Here is a 12,108-nt window from a genome sequence, read left to right on the forward strand (position 1 = left end):
GTAAGCAACGACGTACTGCTGGACATGGGTCACTCGAACTTGCATGTGGGATTTAGGATGGTTCTCGAAGGAGATTGGAAACTTCATCAGTCTCCATTATGACATCTGCTGTTGTGCTGCAGTTACCTAGCTCTAAGAAGACTTTGATGGAATGAAAGGAAGGATAATGCGACTCTGATGCTCTGGCCCACAGTGAATGAAATGTTCGCCCTTGTTCCTCTCATAATCCGGCCGCTCAGTCGAAAATGCCTTGTACTCAGCGATGGAGGGGAACTGACCGCCGATCTGCACCTGAACAGATTCATCCGCCTCATAGTCCACGCCCATGGCCCAGATGCCGATCTCCAACTCCACAATGGTGCCAGGCGGGATCTTATCCTCCCTGTCGTGGGGGTGGAAGGGGAATTGAGGATGCATCGATCGCTCCGGATCAGTGTTTCGGTGAGATGCTCTCAGTTGACCGACCGAGCCGAGGTGCAAATTTGTGCTACTCTGCTCCTTCTTAGGGATGTCGTGGATGGACTTGACTGGTGCAGCCCAAAATGGGAAGCAGAGATGCATCATTGGGTTTCCGTCCTTATCAAGTTTTCTGACGTTTACAAACACGTTCATGTCGTCGTGTGAAGGACAAGACATGTACAAGACTGCCTTCGGAATGCCAATGAGGCGTGATGGTTTGTCGAAAGTGTGGGTAAACTTGACAAGCGAGTTGCCATCTTCGGAGTTGTAAGACACTCTTGAGGAATGCGAAGGAGCAGACTCGGACAGTTTCTCGTTATCGAGATAGAAGGTCTTGTAATCTGTGTTCGGTGGAGGAAAGTCTTCAAAAATGATGTCGCTTTCTGGCTCTCGGTCGCCGAACTTCAATGATGTCCACCGCACCTTGGGGGTCTTCTCCCAGTCGTTTTCGATGCCCTTGAGATACCTGTCAAAGAATTTCTTAAGCGATGATTAGCATGATGCCTGACAAGGAGCATTGGAAGGACTGGGAGACATACCGCCAAATCCTCGTTTGTCTCCGGCACACTGTACAGATCAAACCACTCCTGCCACGCGCTCCATCGTATCCATTTATCGGAAGTATCCAGTTCCATAAAACCTCTGATGCTACCCATTGTGTGGATAGAACTAAAGTCTGACCCGGAGATGTAGGCCGGGATCTTAATAGCCTTCATGTTTGCGCGCTTGTCCTCCCACCAGATATTTGACAGGGGACTTCTGCGGTACATTTCCGCAAAGTCCTCAACACCTGAGGTGCCTTTAATGATGAGACTGGTGATAAGATCGAAGTTGCTCATGGAGAAAATGCCACCTCGGACGAACTGCTCGCGGAATAGATCACCACTCGCCTCCCATGGTGCAATGGCTTTGAGGGATGGAGGGTTCAGAGCAGCGACATGCCATTGAGCAATAGCAAGCGCAGAGTTGCCCGCCATACCAACGCTTCCGTTGCACCAGTCGAACTTTGCAATAGCCTCGATAACATCGTAAGCGTCCTCGGCATCCTGCAAACCCATAATTGGGACTTGACCGTCGCTGTTGCCAGCGCCTCTGCTATCGACGCTTATGATCGCGTACCCCTTGGGGCACCACCGCTGCGGATCGAGACCCTCGAACTTCTCCAGGCCGCTGAGGTCGCTCTTCTTCACGCAGCAGGACCATGGCGTCATCGGGAGCATGGTAAGTGCGCTGTACTTTTTGCCGTAGGGTGACCAGCCAACAATGGCGGGGATCTTCCCGGTGCTGTCCGCTGGGCGGTATACGTCAATGTAGAGTCTACACCCGTCTCTGACTTTGATCTCGACATCGTGATCGATTCGAATGTCGCTCTCAAGGGGCTTTGCATTGTAGCCGTTCCAACCTTTAGGTAGGACTTCGGTCCGACCTGGGGTGAAGCCTTGGTAGTTGTTGGTGCCGATCTCAGGCTTACCGATGGGCTTATACGCAATCTGGATGGGAAGAGGCATGGCTGAATCTGGCGACTTGACAATTGGGACTGAATAATTGAGATACGGTGAGGCAAAGGGGCATCACGAGTTCGTCATATCACTGAACATGCAAACAAAGTTCTTTTTATGGAACGCGTCTGATGATTCAATGGCTTTACGAGAACATCGCGTTGTCGCGAAGCTCAAGTTCCATAGTTCGAGTGCCTCGGTCTAATTCTGCCCGGAGCGGGCATCCCCAGGCGGATATGCACGATTCTGTGGGGCGAGGAGTGCGCCGCACCAGATCTAGCCAAGATCGAGGGGCAGCCGGCCCCGCCGTTGCTACGAAATTGCGGAGAAGAGGAGCCCAGAGAGCCCGTCCGAACCGAACCGAACCGAACCGAAGAGTCCGCGGCCACAATAGCTGCCTCATCAGCCAAGGGTCAAACGGATGACCGAACCGGGCCTAGGATGAAGCCCGAGGGAATGCACACTCATACAGGAGAGATCGATTCAGGGACGTGATTGTGCGGGGAAGCCTGACTTGCGGTCTCAGGATAGCTTCACGAGTTCACGATTGAGATCTCTACTTGTTGGCAGGAAAGAGAGGAGACATAAAGTCAAAGAGAAGATGACAGGATAATCCAGATTCACTGCATCTTCTTCAATAGATCGGACTACGTGATTACACCTTCTTGAATTTTCATAGCAAACGCACTACCAATCTGACAGATTATTCACTCTTAAACATCAATCATGTCGGAGAGCCTCTTAACCCCGAAGTCAAACTACGGCGATTGGCGCGACTTCTTCTTCGAACATGGCTACGCCATTATTAAGAACGCTATTACTCCTGAACGAGCTGAGTATTACAAATCAAAGCAGGTCGAATGGCTCAAGTCTTTCAATCGTGGATTCGATCCGAAAAACGAAGACACGTGGACCTCTGAGCACCTCCCCGTCTCGTTCAAGGGTGGCATGTACGGGTCCTACTGCGCCCCACATGAGCGATTCGCGTGGGAAGCAAGAATGTGAGTGGCACCGGTCCATGGACTCGTGTTATGTGAGCTGAACTTTTGATAGGGAGCCTGGAGTGATGAACCCATTCATTCATATCTGGGAGACAGAGGAGTTGCTGGTCAGTTTTGACATGTTCAACATTACGCTTCCTCGCCAGAAGGACTTGAAGTGGTCTCCATGGCCGCACTGTGGTAAGTCTACCTGTAGACCACCCAATCACTTCGTTCTCTAAGAGAGGAATTCCAGACCAGGATCCCAAGAGGAAGGGCCTTCAGTGCATCCAAGGTCTTCTCAACTTCGCCCCCAATGGGGATGACGATGGCGGCCTCATCCTAATGGATGGCTCCGCCAAGCTCTACGATCAATTCTTCAAGGAGACAAGAGAAATGGCAAACCATGAAGACGCCCCACCTCCCGAAGCGAATTATCGTGACCTGTTCATTTTCAAGGAAGAGGATGTCAAGTGGTTCGAGGATCGTGGGTGTCGCCTCATCAAACCCAACCTTGAGCCAGGCGACCTGGTGCTCTGGGATTCACGGTATGTTTACATCTCTACAGCACCTGTTTCCAGTGTTTAGGAGCCCTTCATGTTGACCGTGCCAAGATCGATGCATTACGCCAAACATCCCACGGGAACTCAAATCAGACACGCGCAGTACGTCTGCTTCACGCCCGTCAAATTCGCCGACCCACAGGCATTGAAGGAGAAAGCGGACATTTTCCGTTCATGGGGAGGTACCACGCACTGGCCGCACACAAACATCCATCCCCAAGGAAAGGCAAAGAGGGACGGGGTTCTTGACCCACAAGAGCGCGAGGAACCTCTGGAGAAGCCTATTGTAACGGACAGGCTGTTGCAATTGGCGGCGGTGAAGGCATATTGATAGTCCAGGCCTTAGTCTCATTTAAGAGAACATGCTATTCTATGATTTCGATTATTCGATTTCGTATGCATTTGGTTTGCTTTTCCAATAATTTTGCCAACTTGAGATCCTGCAAAGATTCCCACCATCTGCGTTGATCCAGATCTTTACCTCACCAACCGATAAGTAAGCAAGTACTAAGTCAAGCGTCAATGATCTCTTCTGCACCGCAGTTTTGATGACCGAATTTGACTTGCATGTCCAGACCAGAGAAGTTCTGCTTCTTTCTCGATATTCATCAATCAGACAGCAGGCGTGAGGTCAGTAGTTTATAGGTAGGTATGTGTGACTCTTGGCTTCTGGGTACGGCTTCATCGGCCAGTCGGATCGTAGCCCGCGTGAGGAAATAGCTTAAACTGGATATTACATACCCACATCTTACTAACTGAAACGTAGTTTGAGGTATCCGCAGCTCTGGCAGCAATGAAGCAGAACTTGAGCTGGCATTACAAATGGCAGTGTATTGGGTGGCCTTTCTTCCCGAGGCACAATGCCGCAGTCCCCCGCCCCCGGATTCCCAACGCGGGGTTTCCCTTGACTGCGGTCTGAATTGGCACTAGTAGGTTCAGAACCGGCATGGGGAAGCGTCAAGTGCGCCCCACGCTCGGGTCAGACGCGCGTGGGGAAATGCAAGATAAACTAACCGGCACACGTATCCCTTTTCCTGTCGAATGCAACCCATCTGTTTTTCAAGTAACACAGGACCCTTTGTGAGGGGTCTCCAGTATATACCTTGCCGTTGAAGACCTCCGGGCCTCGACCGAGGAGAAGACTGGCTCTCCGTCCGGATCTCCCAACCGAAAACCTCTGCTCTTTCACCTTCCGTCAGCAGCCATGCCCGACTCCGTATCCAGCTCGGGCGAACAGCCGCAAAGTTCCCAACCGAAGCGCATTCGACTGTCTCTGGCCTGCAATCAATGTCGCAAAAGAAAGGTCCGGTGCGATGCGCAGACTCCAAAATGCCACAACTGCATCCTCCGGGGCGATGAATGCCAGACCACAAACCCCAGAAATCCGAACCAGCACGCCGTACGGAAATGGGCGGCCAAGAGCGCCAGCACACAAAGTCAGGGCGGCGGCAGTGTACAGGGGGTTTCCGAGACACCTCGAGATCCTCTTCGCGCCGTCTCTCCGCGCCCTCGGCAGTATCTATCGCCGGCGTACGATGACGGCTCCGAAGCCGAAGATGCGGCATTACGAAAGCTTTCATGGGTCGCGGAGGCATATCGTGCCAACGCGCGAGAAAATCACAGTCCTCATGAGCATGCGGATCTGAACCCCGACATGACGCTCAACACTGATGAGAGTCCACATCGGCTAAAGTTCATGGGTGGTAGCAGTGTACAGTCTCTGACGATGTTTGCCGATCTTTTCTTCCGCAAACGCGGTCTTCGGCCATTATCGCCCTACTTCCGCTTCGGGATGCACCACGTTGAGGAGTTCCAATTGCCTTTATCGTTTCAACTCCCCCCTCTGCCTCCACTTCCCACCCTCGATGCCTACCTAGATGTTTACATGAAGAGGATTCACCCTCTTTTCCCTGTCTTTGACGAGCCGACTATCCGCTCGGAATTAGGAAGACTTACGACACTTCAAGACGCCGATGCGTCCGGATCTCTACAAAATTCCATTGAGCCATCCCAAGTTCCACTCCTAGTCTCCATTTACTGCATTATTTGCATCGGTGCAGATGAAGAGACCGGAACATTGGCCGAGATTGGGACTCACTACCTCACTGCCGCGTACAGCCTCTTAGCGCATGTGATATCCACGCCATACTTGGCTTCGGTACAAGCTCTACTACTCCTATCCGTAGCACTGCGTGGTCGTAGCAAAGAGGGCCAAGGATGGCAGACTCTTGGGCAAGCTATCCGCATTGCCCATTCCATTGGCCTTCACCGACATGCTTCAACACGGCACTCCCGCAACCCGCCAGATACTGGAGATTCTGCAGCTTCGCCAGGCTACCAAGCGAACCGGAAACTGAACACTCAAGTTTGGTGGGTATGCTACACCCTCGAAAAGCTGATGGAGCTTGAGACCGGCCGTCCAAGTGCGATCCACGATTCGGACTGTGACCAAAAGTTGCCGGACCCAGTTCCAGTTCCAGCACCCTCGACACTATCGACATCGAGCCCTGAAGCCCAGGGTGATCGACATACTATTGACTACTTCCAACCTTGGGCGTCATTATCACGCATTATCAGCAGTATAAGCGCTCACATTTACCGCCGCTCCGGGCAATCCCAGACATCACGAATCCTTCTCGGTGACACGGTCCGTCTAGATACGGCACTAACGGAATGGGCCCAGTCGTTACCGTCCGAGATCCGCCCTCCAGGTCCTAATAGTGGAAATGCCGACCTGTGTGATACGGGACATCAGCACTTTGCCATTTTCCTCGCTATCCACTACCACCATGCCCTCATATCCCTCCACCGAGCGGCCTTGGTTTTCCCAGAGTCGATGTATCGAACACATATCAACACACAAGCAGACTCGGGGGCACTGTCATCCGTCGAACTCACAAGACTCAGACGAGGCGCAGAGATCTGCATTGGGTCGGCGAGAGCGATGGCCAGACTCATTGGCGAAATCGCAGACGACGCAACCCCTGCGCCGCGCGGCGGTAACGGCGGAATTTTCGCTCAGTCTCATCACAACCGATCAGAGTCCATGATTTTCACAATGACCCAACCCCTCATGTCCGCAGTAGCTCTCGCTCTCCACATCCTCAAACAACCCAGCTCGCGGCTTGCCCGGTCCGACTTGGAGCTTCTGGGCATAGCAGCACAGTATGCGGAGGAGCAGTACACAAAGGTCACACAGAACCCCCGGTTCATCCAAGCGTGCTCCGTTCTGCAATCCAACATGTCAGAGATCGTATCTGGCCATCGTCAGAACCGAGCTTCATTGAACACAACGACAACAGAACCCTGGCAGACTGCACAGACGCCGGCGAGGGACGTCGGTGAGGTAAATGTGGATCCAGATATTGACCTGATGGACCTTGAGCTTCCGGATTTGTCGGGTATGTTTACCGAGATCAGCAATACGGACTTGTTTGGGGGTGTTCGGCTGGAACATCTCTGGGGGATGTTAGGCACAGATGGGCATTTTCCGGATGGTACGGAACAGTGGCCACAGTCATGAGGTACATTGTGCTTGTACGGCCAGTGTAATATGTCAATGCATTACGAACTCTTGCAGCGATTAAGTTGACTCCATCAATGTTGTTTGATGACCAGACTCAAATGTTCTTCCATCTGCGAAGTATGCATAACATCCCAATGCTTATTTGATTATCAAAAAAATGGACTGCGTGTTCTGTTACTGAATTTTGAAGAATCCCGCGCTGGCAGCTTAGCTACCAGGCCAACACTGTAGTCGGGCGTCGGGAGGATGCGCCGAAGACAGGAGGGGGAAATATGATAGAAATCAGGTGGTAAATATGAGTTGCAACATACCTAAGCTGAGGACTTAGTGTCACAGCTGTAAGAACCAAAGCACCTTGTGTCTCAGGACTTGAAAATCGCTGCATTGAATGGAATCTTTGATTGCGTTCGAGTTGGAAATTCCTTGAAATGTGTAGCGGCAGCATTGTACTCGATACTCCGCAAGCATCTCCTCATTCGGCGCTAATCACCCTTCTAGATAGTTGTCAAAAGTCCTCAGGCCGGGGCTTTGCTCATTGGAGTCGTCATATTTGGACTCAAATGCAACATTTACTCCTTTCTGTCAACATCAGGCAACTCTGGACTCAAGCAAGGCATGCCCAGCACGCATTGGCTGATCCTTCTGCATGCACAACGCAGACACAGCGAGCCAGGGCTGCTCGCTAAACAAATCCTTCAGTTCTTGGCTCAACAAGGTACGAGCTTGATGCAATCGAATCCTTCGGAGCCTATTTCTCCATGTAAAGTTTGGTGATCGTACTCCTTCAAGCGCAACAGAACAAACCGACTTTGAAGAAACTACTCAGGTTTTAGACTTCGGCCATGACAACTCCTGCTCCTAATGGATATGGTCTGGCGATGTACTTACCGTACCTATCCTCAGTTCATTCTCGATGTTTGTTTTTGAACTTCCACACATTGATCTGAGGTTTGAACAACCCTCATGCTTCCCAAGGACTCAGTGAAATGGTAGGCACAGGTGGAAAATAATGTTGTGACATGGTGCCTGTTGGGTTCATGGGAAGCCCGTGTTTGCACTTTCCTATGCTGAGTTCTCTAACGCAGCCGTCATACTATGTAGTCTGTCGTTGCGAAGACTTTTGATCTGCTAATTGATCATGACTACAAAGAGCCGCTTACGGTCACTATGCCCGAATTCCCGTCAACGTAACAAGCGTATTCGGTTGATTTGTGGTAGCTGCCGTGCCTCCATGCCACCGCGCTAGAACTCGACCGGATTTTGTTCCGAAACACCTTCCTGTTCTTGATGGGACAGCTTGGTCTGGTGCCTTGTGGATAGTCTCGAGGTTTGGCAAACTAACCGCGAGTAAATTTAGACAGTTAATGAATATAAATAAAGCCCTCCTCCACTCCTCTCTATCTCACATTCTCATCATCAACAACCTCGAATTCGAATTCGGTGACCGCAAGTTAATCAAACTTCACAGAATCTATTCTCAACTAGATAAGTAAGTCCCCGCTAAACTTCCACCCACCTTTTATGGCGACATGGATCATTGACGCCCACTGCCGTCATATTCAGATCTCCGCAAAATCCCACAATGAAGTTCTCTGCCACGATCATCGGCCTTTTCGCCGCCTTCGCCATGGCAGCGCCCGCTATTGAGACTGCTGAAGCCCTTGAGGCTCGCGCCGAAGCTGTCGTTAACGAGCTTGTTAGTCGCCAGATCTGGTCTTGCACCTGCTCCAACCACAAGAACGTTTGCTGCGGCGCTACTTCTTGCTACACTGGCAAATGCTAGAGCATCGCCAGTAAAGACCCTTGGTATGCCCCTTGAGCGCCATTTGCACCTCAGTCAGTATGTAATTTGTCGTGCTGCTGAGCGTTTAATGTGGCTATGAATGAGGTCAGAGACGTGCTTTGGAGCATATAGATAGCGAGACCAGCGTAGAAATACGAGGTTGCACAGAGAAATCCAGTCACTTCGCTTTTTTGGTGATACGACGTCAAACGTATGCCAGAGAAGAGGACGAATTCTAACCACCTTCGAACTCCGAAGAAAAGTACCTTTCGTAACAATACAGCTGATGTAAACACAATCTTGTCCAAGACGCACCGAGTGCCCATGGCAGTCGATGGTAGCATACTTTCAGTTGTTGCAAGATGAATTGGGATTCCAGCGGACTCTAATTTATGATATCTTGCCTGTATTATTAGCCACCATGGAACATTCAAATAAGAAACCACCTCGAGGCTGTTAAATGTTCTTCATCTAATTAGATTTAAAGGTATGTCAATGTCTTTGATTACTGGGCGATGCCCCTTTACCCGTTGTCGGCCTTTCACTAGCTCCTACTATGTTCTGTTCTGCCCCGTCACCAGACGCCTTCTCACGAATTTCAATCACTTTGCGCGGTAGTTGATAAGATGACACCACCATTTGACGTAAGTCTTTTTGTGATTCGCATTCTCTTGTGCAGCAAGCCGCCATGTCCGGACAAGTCTCAAGATCAATGATAAATGCTTCATTATATCATACTCAATCAACTGATCCGCATTTAAATCAAACAACGACTTTCAAGTTGGACTCTTGTTGTCAAGTAAAGTAAAGACTGTTGCTAGAATCCTTTGCGACAAATAATGATGAATCTATTTGTCGGTCTCGCAATGGCTGACATTAAGTATCGAGCTTTACGTACCGTACATGTAAGCTTGGTGGCCATGCGGACAAAAAATATTTATCAGATAGTGATAATCTTGTAATCTCCCTCATAGTGGCCATCGAAGACAATCTTGACGTCAAGATGAATCCAGACCTCATTCCCGTTTTTGAGGTAAACTCTGATCTCGCCCTTAGCAGCCAAAAGGTTGATCTTGAGACCAACACCGTCCTTGAGATTGCCAAAAATGTTGCCAATGTTGATGCCGGCAATCGAGACGGTCAGACCGACTTCAAAAGTGTTTGTATCGACGTAGCCGCTGATCTATGTCGCAGAAAAGTTTGCTCAGTTAAAATCTGTCAAAGGATGACTGAGTTTTGCACCTGCAGAAGCAATCTTGCAATCACTGCTGCTTGATGCTACGAAATTTCTCAGGGGAGAAAGCCTTTGGAAGACTTACCTTGACAGGTCCAAAGCTCCAGTCAATAGAATGGCGTCCCTGGTCATCTCCGGGTGGCAGGTTGCGGACGAGTTCAACCTGCTTCGCCTCCCAGACATTGTCACCTTGCTCCGGGGGCGAAAGGGCAACGACGGCACCTGTACGAGACACGTACGATTAGAGCCAAGCAGGCTAATCGATGTGCGGCGAGAGGCGAAGTTCACTCACCAACGTTTTGCTCGGCCATGATGATCTGTGGTGTAAGGAGTATGGTTGATCGTTAAGTGGGAACTGGTAGTTTACAAAGAATAGACAGGGAGTAGGTAAAGAAAAAGTCTGAATCCGTGCGATGCTGTGACAAATCTCCCCTCCAGAAATTCGGGAACTTACTGGTTTTTATATTCATGTCGATTGTAAGCCCCCATAGCCACTCAGTCGATAGGTCCAGGGTATCATTTCAAGTGTAAAGTTGGCCCGCGGCCACCCCTCTTCCCTTCCGTGCTATTGCGGATCAATGCTTGTGCATATCAAGTTCAGCCTTCGCTTCGAGATTCATCTGACCCCTCCTGGACTATCTCTCGTATGTCTTAATTACGTCGCGAAACTCCCTGACCTCCCTCCTCTCTATGATACATCACAAAATGAGCCAGCTGATCGTTTCTTGCCGATCACACACATGCCTTGTCCTCAACCTTGAGCAGCCGAGCAAGAACTGTTGAAGCTGCTCACTCCTCAACATCTTGAGCTCGTGCACCAATGACAGCCTCTGTCATAGCCACAGTCTCTCCCATGCATGAAAGGGGACTGGAGCCAGAGAGTCCATACAGCAGCCTTCAAGTTTACTTGCTCCACTGTACTCGAGACTGAGCTGAAACTGGCGTTTATGACTGGTATGTTGATGCAGATTTTGGTCGCTGTTGCTAGTACCCTCCCATCACAAATTGCCAATCCCATCATCATAAGACATACAAATGACGTGAGAAACCTGCTGGCTCTAGACGCATCTGCTCATTCTACCGCCACTCAGATGACTATTGTCTCGAGGGCGATCTTAACGAAGTGTCGGTGTGTAAGCCAGACCGTGAGGCTGTTGCCTATGGAGTTTATCTACTTCTGTCTATGATCAAAAATTGTAGCACTCAGCCGCAGGCTCGCCGAAAGCGGAATGTAGACTGAGACGGTTGCGCCAAATTTGCTCGCAAATGTACGCTCAAATTCATCCAAAGCTTCCTAACATGAGGCACCCGGACTGAGTCATGAGTGTCTCTTCCCTTCTGCCAAGCTTGGGCATAAGATTCGACATCATGAGATAATCTCAGCCAAAATGGCGACAGAAATGTCGGTGTGAAAGCTACATGCATATTTCCTGGAGAAAGTCTCTACACTTCTGTCTTGGAATTAGGTAGATGTCGTGTTATACACGGTGTAAGGTTTAACTGCTTTCAGGTAAATTGCGGATCTATAGATCGACAAACAGACAGGTGGCCCTTCGAGTTATGATTGGCTGTTTAACGATGTTAGCTTTGGCCAAACCTGTGCAGGGATAGGCAGGGGCGGCTGGAAGCATAGGAGACGGAGTGGCTGGCTGGCTGAGACTACCTGCCGCGTTGATCGGCGCTCGAGCGAGGTCTTACGCGCGGTGATTACATGTATCTCTCGACCGGGATAGCCAGGGCAGTACCTCTTTGGAGTACAGCTACAACCTTTGGCGGGCTTCGAAAGTACGTTCATTGATTCTTTTATGGGAGAGGCCAGGGAGTAGCGAGTGATAGGAGAGGAAATTTTCGTTCGCAGACCTTCTTAAGTGGTTTAGTTTGTAGTGAAGTGTGTGGCCTCTTTTGTGACACTGCAGCCTCGATGAAGGGCTCTGTCTACAGTGATAGCCCGCAAACGGTCGTTTGTGGAGTGTTCGATAATGTTTTGAATATTGAGATTCGAGATGTATAATCACAGAACGCGACTTGTATTTTAGTTCTTAAGGCTCACATCAGACCAACCTC

At 50.1% G+C, this 12,108-nt stretch overlaps 5 protein-coding genes across 5 annotated transcripts; 3 read left to right on the top strand and 2 right to left on the bottom strand.

Moving 5' to 3' along the window:
- Positions 1 to 132: 132 nt before the first annotated feature.
- On the bottom strand, positions 133 to 1,967 carry CCOS01_07245 (X-Pro dipeptidyl-peptidase C-terminal non-catalytic domain-containing protein; the record flags this gene model as incomplete). The annotated part of the gene is made up of 2 exons (XM_060455412.1): positions 133 to 939; positions 999 to 1,967. The coding sequence occupies 2 exons, from the start codon at positions 1,965 to 1,967 to the stop codon at positions 133 to 135; spliced, it is 1,776 nt and encodes a 591-aa protein (XP_060313304.1).
- Positions 1,968 to 2,684: 717 nt separating this feature from the next.
- On the top strand, positions 2,685 to 3,832 carry CCOS01_07246 (uncharacterized protein; the record flags this gene model as incomplete). Its single annotated transcript, XM_060455413.1, has 4 exons — positions 2,685 to 2,959; positions 3,012 to 3,139; positions 3,195 to 3,486; positions 3,553 to 3,832. The coding sequence occupies 4 exons, from the start codon at positions 2,685 to 2,687 to the stop codon at positions 3,830 to 3,832; spliced, it is 975 nt and encodes a 324-aa protein (XP_060313305.1).
- An 873-nt stretch (positions 3,833 to 4,705) lies between these two features.
- Positions 4,706 to 7,024, top strand: CCOS01_07247 (fungal specific transcription factor domain-containing protein; the record flags this gene model as incomplete). Its single annotated transcript, XM_060455414.1, has 1 exon — positions 4,706 to 7,024. The coding sequence occupies one exon, from the start codon at positions 4,706 to 4,708 to the stop codon at positions 7,022 to 7,024; it is 2,319 nt and encodes a 772-aa protein (XP_060313306.1).
- Positions 7,025 to 8,609: 1,585 nt separating this feature from the next.
- CCOS01_07248 (uncharacterized protein) lies at positions 8,610 to 8,810 on the top strand (the record flags this gene model as incomplete). Its single annotated transcript, XM_060455415.1, has 1 exon — positions 8,610 to 8,810. One exon carries the CDS (start codon positions 8,610 to 8,612, stop codon positions 8,808 to 8,810), a length of 201 nt encoding a protein of 66 aa, XP_060313307.1.
- A 940-nt stretch (positions 8,811 to 9,750) lies between these two features.
- On the bottom strand, positions 9,751 to 10,355 carry CCOS01_07249 (uncharacterized protein; the record flags this gene model as incomplete). The annotated part of the gene is made up of 3 exons (XM_060455416.1): positions 9,751 to 9,993; positions 10,130 to 10,266; positions 10,337 to 10,355. The coding sequence occupies 3 exons, from the start codon at positions 10,353 to 10,355 to the stop codon at positions 9,751 to 9,753; spliced, it is 399 nt and encodes a 132-aa protein (XP_060313308.1).
- Positions 10,356 to 12,108: the final 1,753 nt, after the last annotated feature.

This window comes from Colletotrichum costaricense, assembly GCF_030867565.1.
Source record: "Colletotrichum costaricense strain IMI 309622 chromosome Unknown Scaffold_7.1, whole genome shotgun sequence".
NCBI classification, from domain to species: domain Eukaryota; kingdom Fungi; phylum Ascomycota; class Sordariomycetes; order Glomerellales; family Glomerellaceae; genus Colletotrichum; species Colletotrichum costaricense.